The following is a 19,462-nucleotide window of genomic DNA, read 5'->3' as shown; positions in this document are numbered from 1 at the left end:
CCCAAACCCGTAGTATTTCCCACATTTTTTTTGCTAACGTGGGACTTTCTGTGTGTTCCTGAACATTTTTTTTAAAACTGCACAAAATAGAACTCTTGATGAATCTGTCTATAGAATCACAACAAGATTGCTTTTCTACTAAGTGTTATTGCCATGCATGTACATGTTTGCAATAAATGTGTGTTAAAAGTGTGGAATACATGAGAAGGGAACTGAAGGAAGGGGAGCTGAAGCAACATTTGTAAACGCTGTGGAGAAACACAGAAGCAATTCCCAGCATATTTATTAGTTTATCAAAAGTGAACCTGGAAAAAATTGGAAATAATTTCTAAAGGGCTTCTTGTTCATTCTTTTGAGGTAACTGATTTTACTGAAATTGGTCTAAATCTTACATGATATAGTAAAAATGTGAAATCCCCCCCCCCAAATTGCAACTGTTTACAAGGTTTGGAGAAATTTGTTTGCCCCAACGGGTGACAAAACTGGAAAAAAATATTTTTTTGCAAGCCAATGTTGGTTGCCTATAAAACCCCAAATGTTGTCACCTTGTGTCGGTCTGATGCTTCAGGTGCAGTGGCCCTGTGTCTCTCCCTTCGGACGCCAGATCAAGACACCTTTATCTGCATCTGGAGACTCGAAAGCAGGGAGAGATGAATTGAACCTTGTTGTCGCGGCGAGAAGAGTCCGGACTCTTATTGGGCAAATAAAACATGGTTGTCGTCATGTTCGTGTCACGGCACTGAGGGCTGTCAAGTTGCTTCTGAGTTGCCATGACTCGAATAGAGTTTTCAAGGACCACGAGCTGCTGGAGTAATTTAGCCTTGCCTTCCCCCCTCTCCCCCCCCCCCCCCGGAGTTTCTGTGGCGAAATGGGGATTCGAACCCAATGTCTTGAGTCCTTGTTTGACACTCTTATCTAAACTGGCACTGCTTTTACATGATCGCAGACCCCATTTCCCCCCCCCTTGATTCATATATGCCCTGTTTTTCTAGACTGCACCCCATATAAAGCAGGGCTCTGTTCTTGAGTTAAAAATATAATGAAATATTTCTAAAAGGATGTTAAAATAATAAAATTAAGCTATGGATTGAGAGTGCAGAGTGGATCTCAGATCCCTCGTTGTTTTTGTTTTCTTATGGCAGCTTTCCCACCTTGTCTTCTGTGTTATTTTTATCCATGATTTGAAGCAATGAATAAATATATTTGACTAAATCAAGCGATCTAACCAGGAAAAGTTGTTTCCTCCCCCTCCCCTATAAATCTTGTTGAAATTTCCATGAATAAGTTGGGAAATTCCATCAAGACTATTTGAGCCCTTGATTGGTTGGGATTGACGGACTTTTTAAAGTGTCGCTCTGTTTTTGCCTCTGTCTTTGGGACACTAGCTGGGGAGCTGGGGATTCAGTCTTCATCGTCATCATCCTCGTCGTCATCTTTGCTGGGGGCACATCTTTGGAAGCAGTTCACAATCAGCGCCAAGACGAAGCTTGAGACAATGGCGGCAATGGAGACGGCAACTCCAGAGAAGATGATGATGATAAGGTCCGTGAGGGACAAGGTAAATTTGCAGTCCCGAAAACTGGCCTCCGTCAAGTCGCTGAGAAAGACGGTGATGTCCTCCACAGGAACGGTACACTGGATTTCATTCAAACCTTTATGAAGAGGAAGAGAGACCAGAGAAAGGCAGAAAAGATTGATTGATTGATTGATTGATTGATTGATTGATTGATTGATTGATTTGATTTATATGCCACCCACACTACCCAAAGGTCTCTGGGTGGCTTACAACATTTAAAATACAATAAAAATTCAGAACAATTAAAATACAATTAAAATATATAAAAATTGCCATCGGACCCACAGCTAATATTATTTCAATTAAAAGCCTTCTGGAACAGAAGGCTTTTAATGTCATCAGCCGAAATGTCATCAGCGTCGGCGCCAGACGAATCTCAGTCGGGAGGGCATTCCATAGTCTGGGGGCAGCTGCCGAAAAGGCCCTTTGTCTACAAGCTGTCCCTCTTACCTCCTGGAGGGACGGCTCTTTCAAAAGGTCCCCCTGGCTAGATCTTAACTGCCGGGTAGGTTCATATGGAAGATTATGGATTATCTCCTTGGCAAGACTGTTTGTGGCCTCCCACTATAAAATTATGCTCGGAGCAGGTCAAAAGCCAGGTCACAGAAACATGAGGTGAATGTATTTCGGGAGCTGCAATACATCCACCTTGACCAGCTCATGAGAAGTTCCATCCATCAGGGCTGCAGCCCTATAGTTAAACGTTCCGCTGATTAGGGTGGTCGTCTCGTCAATTAGGACTGCAGCCTTACATGTCCAAAGCGGAAGCATCAGAATGTATCAAACCAGGAGAAGCAGTCTGGTGTACCGGTTAGACAGCTAGCCTGCAATTCACTCAGGAGAGCCATATTCCTATCTTCACTAGGCCAGGAAACGTACCAGGGGGACCTGAGACCAGTGGTTCCCCCCCCCTTGGGCCACCTTAAAGCTCTTGGACTGCAACTCCCAGAAACTTTCAACACTAGCTGTGCGAGTCCGTTTTTTCTGGGAGTTGCAGTTCGAGAACATTCCAGTGACCCAAGGTGGGGAAACCCCTGCCTTTGACAGATGAGGGTCAGTGTACTTGTGGGATCAGGCCAAGTGCAACGTTCCACCTACGGGAGTGCCTGCGTGACCTCTGACCTGTTGAAGCACAAGAAGGGGCCGTTCTGTTTAAAGCGACAACGGTGTCCCCTCGTGTAAGGAAACAGTGAATGCCGCTTTGTGGAAACTCCAAACTGTCTACTTTATCTTAGTCCTCTTGGGGAACAGAGAAGAAACACTGTGTGCACTAATTAGGGGGGAAAAGATAAGAGAGGTGAAATGAACACTTACTGGGGGAAAGCTGGAATTGAGATGTAACAAATCAAAAGCTAATCAAAAACATCTCGGTTATTTTGCAAAGATTTGGAATGTTGGGTCCATCTGCTGCAAGAGACGGGTCACCGATGACACGGGATGTCATTGTCTCTGTGTACGTGTGCGTGCAAGAGGGAGTATCCTTCGTTTTCCTCCATTTTATCAGAATCAAGGGTCTCTAGGGCATTGTGCAAAATGATGGCAAGGTCATGTTGTGAACCCTAACATTAAAATAAAAAACAATCTTAGGCAATACGAGAGTGTGGCTTTTGCCACGGCTAAGCAGCCCCCCCCCCCCCGCTGCCACCAATGAGACACGCTGCTCTGGGAGAATTTCAGTGACGTTGTTCTCTTAATCTCTTGTAACCACAAACCGGTTGGAGCATTCTGGAGCATTGATCTCGGCATACTCAAAAATTACGTCCCAATGAATTTAGGGGTGCTTGCTCCTAAGGAAGTGCCCACAGGAGGATAGCTTGACGCAACATTCACTTAATCTCCCCCCACCCCACCCCCAGAGGATCAGGACTAAAATTCCCTAGGAGTTGAAGCATCAAGGCCAGTGGTTCGGGACGAAGATATCTGTAATCCAAAACATCTGTTAACATCTGTTCAAAAGAAGAGATGTTCCTAAGACTATGAGGGAGGGAGGGGAAAAGAACTCAGCATGTAATTAGAGATGAAGCATAAATGAATCATTGCAATATACTGCAGATTAAAATGAACCGGAAGACTGAAATTACAGGAAGGGGGAGGGGGGGAGATTAATTGCCGAGCAGTCAGCTGTGAGAGGGAGTCTGTCCTCCTGGAAAACGCCCAAGGCCAACCGGCTGAACCCGTTGGGAGGAACGGGGGGGGGGGGAAAGGGGTGGAAGGGAGCAGATGTTCCCCCTTAGCGGAAGAGGGCACGTGGTTTCTTGCCTTGCTCGGAAGAGACGCTCGGCTCTCCACGACATAGTCAAGGGTGGGGGGTCGCCCCTGAATATGAGAAACCACCCCATGAGTAAATTAATTCGGCCGGCTCGTAATGCTCGGAGGATCGTGCTTCCAAATTGAGCCTCATCCTGTCCCTTCCCTAAGGTCTTCTTGGGGTCAGACTCCCCCCCCCAGAGCCTGGGGGGATGCCCTCCCCGAAACCATGACAAAGCAGCCGGAAAGGCCCCCACCCTGCCTAGAGACAGATGGGTTGCCAAAAAATGGAGGAGGAAATGGCTTGCCACCTGTTGTTTTCCCCGTAGATGCAGGGTGGCAGCCGAGAGAAGGGAGGGCTTGGCTGAAGGAGGCATTGTTAAAAATCTTTTCTTTCGCATCCATGTATGGAGAGAGAGAGAGAGAGAGAGAGAGAGAGAGGCCACCCACGCTTTCCATGTGGCCGTCAGTCCTGGAAAATAGGTCACCCACCCAGACAGATTCAATGAGATTGGATGGGTCACCTCCGCACCCACACCAATCTCTCTGTTTCTTCTGCAGAGTCTTCAGCCGGCAAGCAAGCTTAGCCTGTCAGGCGACCAGAGAGCTGATGGAGAAACCCAGAAATCCTTGCCTTGCATTGAAAACACACACACACACCGGCCCACAATCTAATTTGCTCAAACAGCATTAGCTTTAGGTGGGTCCCGGGGTCAGCAGCATCACAGGTGAGGTGGGGGGGAAATGATGTCGCCTAGGAAGGTGTTGATATTTACAACTTTCTCTGCTCTCGGAGATTAGGTGGACTTTGACACAAGAAGAAATCTCATCAGGGGACGTTCAAGCCCTGCACGATTCCTTCACTCTGGGCCAAGCGTGGAAGAATAAACCATTGGACCTTCTGAAATTGGTGCAAAATGTTTCTATGTCTTGCACAAAACTTATCTGGGCACAATCCGTGTCTTTTCCCTTTGTGGAGCAAATGGCACAGGTCTCTTGCAGAGAGCAAGAACCCAAGGGGGGGGGTGGCAGCTCAAAAAGACACAAACGGGACCTTCAAGGCTTATAAGTTGTAGAAGTCCATCGAACAAGCTAACAGTTGTGTTAATTTTGTGCCTTTGTTTGTTTTGTTCTCGAACCTAGCGGTTCGAAAGCATGCAAATGCAAGTAGATAAATAGGGACCACGTCGGTGGGAAGGTAACAGCGTTCCGTGTCTAAGTCGCACTGGCCATGTGACCACGGAAGACTGTCTTTGGATAAAAACGCTGGCTTTATGGCTTGGAAACGGGGATGAGCACCGCCCCCTAGAGTTGAGCACGACTGGACAAAAATTGTCAAGGGGAACCTTTACCTTTATCTTGTTTTGTTTTATTTATTTTAAAAAATCATCCCTACAAATGCTTAAGAGGCCAGGAGAAGAAAACGGCCACTTCTCTAGCATCAAGATCCCTAGTCTGGACACATCACCTCAAAAAAGAAGCAATATCAAGCTGTTGGCATGGCTGCATATACATCCCTAGACATTAAAATTGTGGGGCACACCACCACCACCCGGCCTAAATCCATGAGTTGGTCCACGCTAAGCCGTCCTACTAAATCAATCCGATTTACCTAAGTGACTGGGACTAGCCGTTGGATCTCCCGTAGATGTCTCTGTCTCACACCATTGGGACCCGTATGCCGGGCAGGAACATGATAGTGAGAGAACACTTTCTTTCCTCTCCCCTGACCTTTGACTGTGCAAGATGTTTCCTACCATGATTTTTTTTTTTTTGGTTTGCATTTCTGAGAACATTTTTTGCACAAATTGCATAAGCGGTGCAAATTGTCTGAATGCCGCAAACAACACACTTGCTGCTATACTCCGTGGATTTGGAATAATCTTTGCATCATTTTGATTAATCAACACGTCCTATTGATTTGAGGGATCAACAGCTTAAACCCTTAACAATCGGGATCAAGAACAATTCCCCTTTAGTTTTATTTCTGCTAGCTGACACAGACTGCTATACTGTATATAAGAACATAGGAACCTAAGAAGAGCCCTGCTGGATCAGGCCAAGGGCCCCTCCAGTCCAGCTTTGTGTATCTCACCGTGGCCCCCACGAGACGTGTCTGGGAGCACACAAGAGACAATGCCTCTGGCATTTGGAGGTCCCTTCCTTCGAAGCCTGGAGATTATACATCCCCATCATGGCTTTTCACCTGAGATGGACATTTCCTCCAGAAATCTGTCCGATCCCCTTTTCAAGGCATCTCGGCCAAATGGCAATCACCCCATCCTGTGGCAAGGGGTTCCACAGACTTAACAACCCGCTGGGTCAAGAAAGATTTTCTTTCCTTTATCTTGGAACTGCATTGCTAGAAGGGACCCCTAGGAATCCTTGAGTCAGAAGAGCATAGCAACCTCTGGCTCTGTGACACTTCTGTGTTTTCTGGGTGCAAACACACACGCGTGATTCACAAACAGAAATGACAACCGTCATGCGTGTTTTCTGTGAATTGCAGAAAACTCAACGAAGGTAGGACTTGTCTTTCTCCCACCGCAGGGAAGTCATCTTGTGACTTTAGCTCTGAACAGTCGGTTTTGTTCAGAACCAGGAAATCAGTGAGGTTTCTTCATGTTCCTAGAGAACATTAGAAGCGCTTAGCATTTGGAGTTTAATGAGCCAACAACCAGTCTGCTTGCTTTTTGTAAAAAAAAAGTTACATTTTTAAAGATTTCAATGTTCAAGTGGTTTGAGATCACTTTTAAGTTATATTACTGATTGTAGATTAGGTAATTCAACCTCCTTTATGCAAGGGCAAACGTTGTCGTTTCCAGCATTGTAGCTTCTTATAAATAAGACAGAGCTGGTCCACACTGGCATATAGTTATGGTCTGTGGTTCCCCAACAGCACTGTACGGCATGGGGGGAAAAATACCTCCTCTGATTGTGTTTCTACTTAAAATGATCCGTCCTTTGCCCTTTAAGAGCTGGCCCGTGCCTTTCTGGCAGGAGGCTAGGGCATGCATTCTTTTGGGAATGATTCACTGAAAGGCAAAATAGCTCTTTGTTCAGCCTTCTGGGGGAATGGGTACTTGAGTTATAATAGATTGCACTGGCATGAAGGACCTTTTCAGCATGAGCCAGATCATACCAAATTTCACAGTGTGGACAGACCCTAATCATGGAATGAAAAAAAATCAGATACACACCCTTGTTTGCTTGCCACCAGAATTTTGTACTGCCTTTGAACTGAACCAGCTGGCACAAAATCCACCTCCCCCATCTCAAAGAGATGATCTCATGCATATCTTTGGAGCAATCACTTTTTCCCTCATGTGCATGGGACCATAGAACTTTTGAGTGGTTCACATCAGTAATTTTTGCATACATCATCAGCTGGTCTGGAGATTAAATAGACCACTGTTTCACATAGTCTGACCACTCTTTATTATTTCCCAGTAGTTGCCACTAATAAAAGATTGTTCCACCTCTCTTTCTCCTTCCCTTTATTTATCCCTTTTCGGGCAGGTGATGGAGACATGTGAGATGCTGCTAGGTTTCTGGCACACCCCTGGTTCTGTAAACATTAAAACTTGAGAAGACTCACGGAAAAATGGAGTCAGAAGGGGCTTCTAAGGCCACGGAGCCCAGCCCCCTGCTTAAGGCAGGGATCCAAGCCAAAGGAGATCTGACAGAAGACTGTCTAATTTTCTCTTGAAGGCCTCCAGCGTTGGAGTGCTCACCCCCTGCCAAGGTCATCAGCTCCATTGTTGTACTGCTCTAACAGTTAAGAGGTTTTGTCCTGATACTCAGCCGAGTATCACATTATATTTTATATTATATATAATATCACATTATATTTTACATTATATTACACATGGCACAATCCAGCTGCAGTTATCACCGCCATAGAATACCATATTTTTCAGTGTATAAGACGCCCCCATGTATAAGATGCCCCCCCACTTTTCTCACCCAAAAGTAAGAAATCTAAGTGGGACTTAGCAAGTGTAGGGGGAAAGGGATCAAAGCCCTGCAGGATCACTTTGATCTCTGCTTTCCCTTCCACTTGTTTTTGTTCTCTCCTCGGCTTACTTCCGTGTATAAGACTACCCTCAATTTTTATTCTAAAGATTTTAAGACAAAAGTATAGTCTTATACACGGAAAAATATGGTAGTTGAGTTGGAAGGGGCCTTTTCTTTGAAGGCCTCCAGCATTGGAGCATTCACCCTCCTGAGGTCATGGGTTTCATTGTCATACTACTCTAACAGTTAAGACGTTTTTTCCCTTATATTCAGCTGAAATCTGGCTGCCTGTAGTTTGAGTCCATTATTACTTCTCCTGCCCTCTGAGGTGATTGAGAACTGATCCTGCCGCCTCCTCTGTAGGGGGGGGGGGCTCTGGCCTTTCAAGTATTTGAAAAGTGCTCTCTACAACATTGCTCTCTATGGTATTGGCGTCCCAATATGCACACACAAACAAAACGGCTCAATGCTTTGCTTTCTTTCTTTTTTTTTATCAGTTGCCTTTAGTCTTTTCAGCTTCCCCTTCTAACTGAAAACTAATTTTAGGCAATGGACTGGATCATGAGATGTAACTAGGAAAGGAAGCATATGGTCCAAAATACCCCAGCCAGATTGCCAACTGGGACAAGACATTTAGTTCAGTCTTGATCGTTTTTCTGAAATGATTACACCAGCTTCTGGACTGTCTGTCAGCTGATGAGGATGCTTGAGGACCAAAATACTGTCTGACCTGATCTTCACCTCCCAGGCTCACAGACAGATAGAAAGTTTGTCGTCCCTGGGTTTTTGCAATCCGTGAAGATCCCATCCTTAACTTTTTTTAAAAATACATAAAATGTAGCAAACCTATCAAAACATATATTTTGCCCCCACCATACAGAGAAGTTTGGGAGAAAATACTTTTAGCGGCATGTATTTTGAAAGAAAAAAACCATATATATTCTGCCAGATTGGATGAGGGTTTTTTTTTCTCGAAAAGTAACAATTTGCAGATTAATCTAGGAACAGGACAGAATGGATTAGAGATTAATGCATGATGCTCACTAAACACAGACCAAAAATAACATGACTTCTCTTATCTCTGCTTCCGAGTCTTGCCCTAGCTTGGCTCAAAGCTCCCAGGGCAGGCTGATTAAAAACCAGTGACACGTTCTGGAAAGCAGAGTAAGAAGCCAAGCTATACCTGGTCGCTCTGTGCTATCAGTTCAAAACTGATTCATGGTGACCCCGAGAGGTCTTTCAAGATAAGCAAGATACCGAAGGAGTAGCTTCACCCGTTCCACTCGTCCAGCGAGTTTCCATGGCTGAGCAGGGATTCGAACCCTGTTCTCCCGAGTCCTAGTCCATTACTATTACACCACACGATATAAGACTCTCCCTTAGCCACCAGCGGGTGCTGCATAGAATCCCTCCCCCCCCCCAGGCTTTACCCTCAGTAACATAAAGAAATGTCAGAAAGTTCGGTTCTGCAGTTAATTTCACCTTTCTCCAGGGAGCTGGCGACATTTCTCAACCGGTCTTTGATCTCTCTCGCATCCCTGAGGTCCCGCAAGGCATGTCTCATCATTTTGGGTTCCGTTTTTATATTATTGTTTCAGCTGATTAGAAACCACCCAAGTAGCACATCTGCACTAATGAGGCAGTAACCAAATTAAATGAATGAATGAATGAATGAATGAATGAATGAATGAATGAATGAATGAATGAATGAATGAATGAATGAAGGCTTTCGCGGCCTGGATCTGATGGTCCTTGTGGGTTTTCCGGGCTCTTTGGCCATGTATACCGCCAAAGAGCCCGAAAAAATCCACAACAACCATCAAATAAATAAATAAATAAATAAATAAATAAATAAATAAATAAATAAATGAATGAATGAATGAATGAATGAATGAATAAATATATATATTTATTTATTTATTTATTTATTTATTTATTTATTTATTTATTTATTTATTTATTTATTTATTTTGAAATTTTGAAATTTTGAAACATGTTAATTCTCTACAGGAATACCCCCATCCCCTGTGGAGTTAAACTCCTCCCAATGAACTGCTCTTTTAATTCTGCTTTGACCCAACCTACATTTGGAGAATCTGGGTTAGGGTTAGGAGAATTTAGAGAAAGAAAAGGCAGGTTTGGGTGCGTCTCAATTTTTCCCTTTACATCCTGAATCTCATGATGTATTTCTTTGGCTTCCCTGTACAGGAGGAGCAAGAAGCAAAATGTTTTTTGTTTTTTGTTTTGTTTTTGTTTGTTTGTTTGTTTGTTTGTTTTTGCTCCTTGCTCCTCCTGGCAACTGGAACCCCTGACCTTAGGGGGAGGTAGTGAGCCCTCCAGCACCAGAGGCCTTCAAGAGAAAAACTGAACACCTCCCCCTCTGTTGGATCTGCTCTGTCCATGCTCTCAAGTTCCTACTTGAGTTCCTACTCCAGTCCTCTGAAGAGGCTGGCCACAGAGACTGGCGAAACGTCAGGAAGAACCACCTTCAGAACACGGCCAAAGAGCCCGAAAAACCCACAACAACCATCAGATCCCGGCCGTGAAAGCCTTCGCGAATACATCAAGCAAGGTTTTGTGTTCTGAGGTGCTTCTGCAGCTATGAAACCTGAAAAAATGCAATTTTTATCTTTGTCATTTGAAATCTGATGCCTGAAGCCCTCTGGGGTCCATTTCCCGTTCTGCAGCTTTGCAGAGGCCTGCTTTCCATGGAGAACCACCAAAACCAGTCCAAAGCTGCCCAGACCAGTATCTGTCCTCTCGCCAGCTGTTCGGTTGTCTGCTTTTCCCAAGGACAACCAGGGAGAGGTTTAAAAACCATAAGGCAGATGTTTCCCGGGCTTCGTTGCCTGCTTGCTGACAGATGTTGCTGGAATTTAGGGGGGATTCAGCGGAACTCTTCCCATCCAGAGCGATAATCAGACTGGCACTTTGCCGTGGAAGGCTTAACGAACCTGTAATAAATGCTTGGGGCAAATGGGGAAACCTTCTTCCAACAAAGAGCAGCAGGTGAAGTAACCTAATCGAGTGACAGGAGAAGTCACAGATAAAGGTATCTTAACGTGTTTCAGAGAACTGCTTTTCTTTTTCCAAATAGGGTGGGGTTGTGTTTTTTTTGGTCTGGGTTCTTTTCTTTCTCTCCTCCCCCCCAAACCCCACCACCACCACCAGCCATTATGTAATTTCCCTCTAGACAGAACTGCCAGCTGCTGCGAAACAGACTCCCGGCCACAACCACCGGGCTTAGCAGATTCCACATGATGTGCACTCAACACATAACTGCAAGCTGTGTTGAAAATAGGAGTTTGGAATTTTGCAAGCAAAAACACAAATCTCCAGGTCCAGCTACCCCCGCCCGCCCCCCCCCAGCCCATGGCCTGTTTTGAGACCTTCCTGAGGGCTCCACAGCTTGGCTGTAAAATTGCCAACTTCTCTCTTCCTGGAGGCACTTGTGCAGGAGCCCCCTCCCCCCACGATGCATCTTCCCCACTTAATTGGGTCTGCTTGGCCAATTCGTAAGATGTCTAGCGAAGGCCACTCTGGGGCAATGGCTCGCGAGTCCCCCACCCAGTGACGTCATCACCTGCATAGGAGAATTTTGGCCAGGATCTTTGGAAGTCCTTTAAATAAAAGGAAATCATATCTATTTACCACTTAAGCAGGGTACCCAATATTAAATGAAATGTACTTTACAGGTCTGACTTGTTAGTTTATTTTTACTTCCCCATTCTTTGAGGGGAAGGGGAGCTGTGCTTCAAAACTAATTCAAGTGAAAACTAATGTGACTGCCCTCCAGGTTTCAGGGGAAGCTGGGATTTTGGGGCCTGAGATCAAATTCCTGAATGAAATGGCAAGTGTGAGAGCATGTTGCACGTTGCACGTGTGTCACTTCTAGTATTTTGCCCACACGTTATCTATCTTTCTGGCAGACAGAGTCACATGTTGGTATCATCTCTTCAATCACTGTCTTAAAATGAGCAACCTGATGAACTGGAAGAGCATCGGGCATTGCATTGTTGAGTTGTTGTTGTTGTTGTTGCAACTTATACACCGCTCTGTAGTGCTAAAGCACTCTCTGAGCCATTTGCAACATAATTACGCAAACAACACTTTGCCCCCAAGCGAGCTGGGTGCTCATCTTACTGACTTTGGAAGGACAGAAGGCTGAGTGAACCTTGAGCAGGCTACCCAAGTCCATCGTAATCACATTCAGGCCATAAGCAGAGGCTTGAGCGCAGAACTGCAGTTTTTAACCACTGTGCCACAAGGTTGGCTCCGCTGAATTATATGTCATCAGCCGGCTTTGTGGAGAGGAGTATGTGGAGCGATGAGCCTTGACCAAAGTATGTTAACTCCTCCAGAGACAATTTGGAAGAAGATACGCGCTTTGCATCGAAGAACTCACACATTTGCAAGACGAACGGGATATTTTAGAGAAAGGAAGTGCGGACAAAACAACGCCCACGATTTTAGAATGTAAATAATAATAAGGCACAAACGCCTTCTACTGAATAGGGGACAGTGAATAACTTATGTAAAATGTGCATACTGTATAAATGTCTCCATTAGGAAAGCTGTGTTATCATGTGTTGTGAATAGTTCCGCCACCATTGTCAGGAGGAAAATGTTGTTATGGATGTGTTGATTGTCTTGTGTAGTATCTGAGAGTGTGGCAGGTCACATGAGCATTTAGGAATAGGATCTAAGTTATTTTTCCCACTGCATCCAACTTTGTTCTGTAGGGTTTTATGCCTGCTTCTGGGCTTGGTTTTGCAGCAGGTTCTGCTTGCTTGCTTGCTTGCCTGCTTGTTGTGCTTGCCTATGGTGCAGATGTGGTGACCAACATGACATAAGCAGGTACTTTACTCACTGGGGTAACTGAGTGTATTCCTGTTCCATTAAACTTTCTTTAGGAAATTTGACAAAACTGCATAATTACTGAGGGGGGCGGAGGAGGAACAAAAGAATGAAGGGATGCCTGTGCATTAGATGTTGAGCAGCAGTTGATGGCACTGAGTTTTACGCCCATCCCCCACTTCCCAAATCAGAATCCTTTATCGTCTCCATTGTCGTGGGTTTCCCCCACATTATACAGGAACATATGAATACCCACATTATACAGGAACATATGAATATGTAAAATCACTTCTGAGCACTTGGATATAATTCAAAGTGGATGGGCTGCGAACTGACTCAGAGGGAATTAGTTCCTACTTGTAAGACAAATCACTTGATCCAAACCGAAGAAGAGGGCATTTTTCTTTTTATTGTTCTTCTTCTTGTGTTACAGGACTCGGCGCTCCCCTACTATCTTCAGGAAGCAGGTGGTGTTTTGTACCCACATGATCTTCCTTTGGCCAGGAAGTAGAGCGATCGGCTCCAGGGGAATTTGGCTTCACTATAAAGAACCTCTGAAGCCCCAGTGTCTCTGCCCCGACTTAGCCTTCATAGTTCAGATGCCGGCTGTAGAACCAGAATTCTTTTCAATTAGGTCTTCTAAAGCCTGCCGGAGCCGCAGTACAACTGTACAGCCGCTTAAATTGCAGGACAGGACTGAGCATCATTCCAAAAACCAGGGGTCAGGACACTCAAACGATGAGATTAATTGGATAATTGGAAGAATAAGAGGGCGGGTGCCTCATCTAATTAGTTCTTCTTGTGTAGGGACGTGTCTGAAATTCCCCTCCATGGAGCACCTCCCTGGTTTCAGAGTTCCAGATGCTTGTTTTCAAAGGAGATGCTGGAAGATCTCAGTTTTAAATATTTGATACTAAAGTGAAGAAATCCACAGTGTACAACCTCTTTTGCCTTGACTCAGGCACCTGGAGAATCTTAGGAGTCTTACAGTGTCTTGAAAATGAATGTCTTAAGAAGAGGGCCCCATTCCATGAAATCTTATTCAGAAATATGCTTTTAAAGCGTCACAAGACTCTCTGGGTTGTGTGTTTTGTGGGTTCCCCCTTTTCTCGTGCTCAAGGAACAGTCTTGATGAGAATGGGATGCAGAGCCATGGAAGGCTAGGCACCTTGACTATGTTTATTTCTGTTTAGGGCCATGTTTATTGAAGTATTTGGTAGAAGTTGCCATTTTAGATTTTCTAAGAGCATGGCTTAAGTAGCTGTCGGTGTGACCTTGTTTACTAATGGCTAATGCATTTTTAACATTACTTTTAATTAGAGTTTTAAGTAGTCCTTGAAGTGTGACTGTGGTGTCTCCTTTCTCTCATCCTTGACCTCATTTCACTTACCCTTCTGTGTCTTGGAAGCTCCTTCTCCCTCCCAGTTAAGGAAAGCAAATTTATCTCGCTACACAGTAGCCATCACCGTGGAACAGAAATTCTCCACCCAGATTGAAGTAAGGGTTCACTTGCATAGCAATACTAATCCTTATTCCAAAGCAAAACTCAAGCAATCTGCATCGCTTGCATAATTAGGTAGTAAACGGCCCAGAGAGCGCTTTGGCCCTGGGGCGGGATGTGTGTCTATAAGCCAAAACAACGAACAAGGGTGGAGGAAGACTAAATTCTGTATATCTGGAATGACTTCAATTAAATTTAGGGTCACTTTGATATGTCACACACATTTTTTTAAAAAGGAAACTGGTCCAGAAGTTGACCGTGGAAGTCAATGTTCTACAGATGATAAAAGGAACAGTTTTGCAACTATAGCTCTCCCCATCAGAACAGAACCCTGTTTGCTATTATTTAGACCAATTTTTTCAACAACAGTTGGTTCTGCTTTGTTTCCTACGTTTGCATTCCAGTGACCTACGATTGTAAACATGTATTGTTTTGGTGTGTGATCAATTTCCTCCTGGATGTTCTATATTCAGCAGGAGGCAAGGCTGGGACAGGACGGGGGGTAGCGGTTAAGGAAGGCAGAGCTGCCATGGTCTGCTGTGATTCCGTTACCCGCTTTAAGTGGCCGGACCCATGTGCTTCTGGGTTGGATAGGGTTTATCCGTCTCCTGTCCTGAGTTAGCCAAGTCGGTGCTGGGGGACTTCAACACTCACGGTGAGGTCACCTTCTTAGGAGTTGTTCAGGACCTTGGTGTCCTTTGTGGCAACCTGGGGTCTCTCTGAAGTAGTCCTGAGCCACACATAGTCTGCTGCAGGGCACACATGCTGGGCCTGGTTTCCTTTCCTGAGCTGGGATGGTGGCAATCTGTGTGCGCAGCAGCTCTGGGTAGTCCCACCGCCATGCAGCCCCTGATGGGGTTTAGGCTCACAGCCTCCACAGGGGTGAGGGCTGGACTGAGATAGTATCATGACTCTGCTTGGAAAGGAAAGCAGAAAAATCATTCCGTTCTTTGGAGGCCAGGAGACCAGTCTCACCCTTTCACTGTTTTCGCTTGTTTGCTATAAGTTATGAGGTTGGGCAGGGTCATCGAAATGGCCAACATGGATTCGACCCAACTCCGGGAGGCAGTGGAATACAGAAGGGCCTGGAGTGCTCTGGTCCACGAAGAGTCGAACACGACTTAACGACTAAACAACAACAACATATTGTGAATACATTTCCTATACATCTTCTATATTTCCCTGGCAAAGGTAAAGGTGTGTCTTCCCTCAGAGCTTTGGTTGTGAGCAGAAAGACGTTCACGGGTGGCCTGGTTCTCTCCCAAGGCTACTGGGAAAGGACTCTTTGCTGTGGGGGGGTGGCGGAGAGAGGATGTCCTGTGCAGAAAGGACCAGCCTCAGCCTGATTGCTGGCATTTTTAGCCCCTCCAGATGTTGAGCCCTCAGCTGCGGCTCTTCTTTGAGGAACTGTGTGCACACAGGAGTAAACGGTCCCAAACCAGAAGGGATCTGCATTCCCCTCCAAAATAATAATAATAACCGTCAACTTAGAATGGCAAAGCTGGATGGGGCACCCTGTGGGATCATCTAGTCCAGCCCCTGTCAAGGAGGCCGGGGGGGGGAGGAATCCAACTCCCAGCCTCTGGCTCTGTAGTCAGAGGCCTAGTTATTCAGTGATTCTATGACAGTAACAGTGACAGTAGTAGTTACCAGTAATAGATTTGGATAATAATAATAATAATAATAATAATAACAACAACAACAACAACAACAACAACAACAACAATAACAATAACAATAACAATAACAATAACAATAACAACAACATTGTCCCGAAAATGAAAATAAGCCTAAGCGTGGTAGACCTTTCGCTGTGTTCACATTGCACTCCCAGGGCAGGGAGGTGCTAACGCTTGCCAACAGTGGCACGAATTGGCAAGAGGTCCCATTACCGAAGAAGGCCGCATTGACGGAAGAATTTAAACGAGGGCAGATAAACATCGTAAGGTTTAAGTGTCACTAGGATAATTAAAAGAGAATAAAAGACCATCTTTCCATGGAAAAGTTCATCGGTTTGGTCCTTGAGTGTTTACAGGAAGGGTGAGGAAAGAATCCTAACAGGGGTGTCATGGCCACCAATCAGATATTGGGCTGGCGGATCCATGATCAGACCCAATGTTCAGTCTGATCCATGATCAGACACAGCTTCTCAGCTTCCTTTGTGGCCTATCAGGGTTGGCCCAAGTCCTTAAATTCCATTCTTCACCTCCCCGTCTTTGAGGCATTTTATGGTGGCCTCGTCAAGAAATGTCACGGAGAACAACGTTTGCACAAATTAAGCAACATTGTTCAAAAAAACAAAAAACAAAACCCACAATGCATTCATGTCGTTTGGGGATTTAATTCAAGTAATGAAAAGAGCGTGAAACAATAACGATTCGGGCTCTTTGTACACCTCTTCTTTCAACAATTAGCTAGTCATTTTATGCTCACTCTGTAAGAGAGGGAGGGAGGGAGTAAACACGTTTTTTTCTTTTCAAATTGACACCAATTTGTTTCACTGAGATACCGAGAGCCAACAGTAATCCTCTGGACTCCACACAGGACACAGAGGACAACCTCTGTGTAAAAGAACCAATGGAGATGAATTGGATACACAAACCACAATAGACAGAAATCTGTCTCCAGCCATGTCAATTTACCCGGACACTCTTCACAGGATGTGAAAGTTGCTATCTTTGAAAAAAACACTACAGCAGAAGAACACAGAGGGGAACAGGTGAGATAAAATTTATAAACATGATGGACACCCATATAAGTAGATTGAATATAAGTCAGGGTTTCTGAACTCATTGCCAAATATAATACCTCTGCTGTTGACTGCTGTTATTTTCCTTCACAACTACCAGACCCATCTTTCAGCACAAGCCTCAAAAGCAAAAATTGCTAATATTTTCTCTAACATCCACTATTCCTCTGCTGCCCCCTTTAATCGGCTTGGATCTCTTTCTCAAAGGTGGCACCTTAGTTTTGATCAAAGAGAGAAGTCCCAGGAAAAACTCTTTCCCCTACACCCCCTCTCTCCCCTCCTTCCTACCACTCCACTCTTGCACTTAAACCTGCTATGCTCCCTTTGACCTCAGGCAGAAGCACACACATAAGACACCCATGCAGACAAACCAAAAGCCCCTCCTCGTGCAATAAAGGCAGCAAAGGCACTGAGTCCACCCAGCCCAATTTTTTTAAGTTGGCCCATTTCAAAAGCACCATTTTTGTGAGAAAGGAGTGGAGTGTGCTGGCCTCTGAGGTCCAGCAATGGACATGCACAGTCCCTGGGCCTCCAGAGGCTGTATACTCCAGTTCTAAACTGAACAAAAAGGACAAGACAAAATGTTTCAGCATCTCCACTCCAAAGCTGGCAGACTTAAAGGCTTTCCACTCAAAGACTGATTCAGATCTAAGACCCTACAAAAGCATACACCGACAATCATGTCTTCCAAGGATGCACAGGTGGCGAGAGGGGAAGAAAGAAGTGGGATTGTATGAACTAACAACTCCGTCTTCTAAACCTAGGGCACGTTTTATAAGTCGTTCGGGGAAGGTACTGTGGCTTTGACCGTTATTCCTTCTTCCCTCCTTTCATCCAGTTCTGATAAAAAGCACAACCATTACAGCCATGATAATCAGTGGGAGACGTGAGCTTTCAGATTTCTGGGTCTCGCTGAACTTCCAATCCAAAGTTTAAAAGGACTGGCTGTAAATCCATCTGGGCAGAGGTGGGTCACTTTCTGAAGTTAGGAATCAACCTCTGAACCTAATTTGGGGCTCAATGCATATCCCTCTTCTACGTAGCTTGCTGTTACATCTCATAACTAATCATGCTTAGTTAAACTGCCCTTTGATGAACGATGACAGGCTCCAACCATAGGTTTTGATCCCGGCTTGTTTCAATATAGCACTGTCTCTAGTGACCATTATGTTCAGATTTAATATAAAAATCTGTCTAAACGAGGAGTTTCCCAACTGTGTGCTGTGCAGCCCCCCTAGGCTGCCACCAAACCTAGCCAAGGGTGTTGCAGGATTCCACCCCCTGCCAACAATTATTATTTTTAATTTGAAGATGGAAACTTTTCTCTCTGTTCTCCTACCACTCTCCTCTCATCCCTTTCTCTGGCTTTTCATTGCCGCTTGAAAAAGCTTCCCCCCCCCAAAAAAAAACTATTGTTTTATTACATCTCCTCTAAGTTTGATTTCTGGTGAAGAACGAACTGTGAAAGGAATCCAAAGAAGACTAAATGTAAGCAGAGAGAGAGAGAGAGACTTAAAATATCCCCACAAAGCCTAGGAAAACTGATGCTCTGGTCATGCCAACATGATACTGTTTCTAGATATGTCAAATGACTTTGACCTGGAACACCTGGTCATCATCATAAGACCAACTAGAGAAGAGGCAAAACTGGACTTAATAGCCCCAAGCAATACTCGGAGCGAATGTGGGAAGATTTCTTGAACTTGCTGGAAACAGTAATGCAATTTAAAGGAAATGAAGGTTGGAGACAGCAACGGTCCCGTGTGACCTTCAAAAAGGGGAAACATCTCAACAATAGTGAAGCCGAATAAAAGAGAAAGTTAGGCGGGTCCGATTTTTTTGGAAAAAGACCATCGTGGACACGATGCTAGAATGAATTCTGCGCCTCAGGAAAAAAAGTATTGCCAAATCCAAGAGATATTAAGCATTAAGGAAGCATCTCTTCAAAACGATTCTGGGTCAGATGCGACTTTTTTAAAACCATATTTAGCATCCACGTCTAATGTACCTGGGATCCTAAGATTTGCAGAGGGGGCGGGGAAATCTTTATATTTTACTTTTCAAGGGCAGGGGGGATGCCTCAGAAAAGCCCTGTGAGTTCTGAGGACATCTGGTGACCACCAAAAGCTGAGTTGGAAGGGGATGAAGACTCCTCAAGAAGGGCTTTCTACAGAAACATTCCATCTCTCTCTCTCTCTCTCTCTCTCTCTCTCTCTCTCTCTCTCTCTCTCTCTCTATTTCTCACATTCCTTATGAATCTGAATTTCACCAACCTTGTCCATTTCAATTCCACCCTGAAACAGTAAGTGTGGTGCAGGGAATCCTGCCCAGTGTTGTTAGGTATCTTTCCCCCCTCCGTCCATTTCAAAGACCACGCAAGGTCAGTACAGTTGGTGTGAGCGCAGTTGGTGAGCTGCTGTGGAGAACTGAACAAATGGGTTTTCCATGACCTTCTCAGTTTCACCAGAGACTGAGGAGGCTGGCCATGGGGCTGGCTATGTAGAAAGTGTGTGTG

The 19,462-nt window shown here is 44.9% G+C and overlaps 1 protein-coding gene across 1 annotated transcript in view; it reads right to left on the bottom strand.

Moving 5' to 3' along the window:
- Positions 1-251: 251 nt before the first annotated feature.
- LRRC38 (leucine rich repeat containing 38) overlaps positions 252-19,462 on the bottom strand; it is a 33,369-nt gene continuing 14,158 nt past the window's right edge. Inside the window, exon 2 of the mRNA XM_020781261.3 lies at positions 252-1,652. Within this exon, the coding sequence (XP_020636920.3) occupies positions 1,402-1,652 (251 nt within the window). The 3' untranslated portion in view covers positions 252-1,401. The remainder of the gene's footprint in view (positions 1,653-19,462) is intronic.

The sequence above is a fragment of the Pogona vitticeps genome, chromosome 7 (genome assembly GCF_051106095.1).
Source record: "Pogona vitticeps strain Pit_001003342236 chromosome 7, PviZW2.1, whole genome shotgun sequence".
In the NCBI taxonomy this organism is placed as follows: Eukaryota; Metazoa; Chordata; class Lepidosauria; order Squamata; family Agamidae; genus Pogona; species Pogona vitticeps.
Note: the sequence above shows the minus strand (reverse complement) of the source record. Positions and strands in the feature narration are given on the sequence as shown.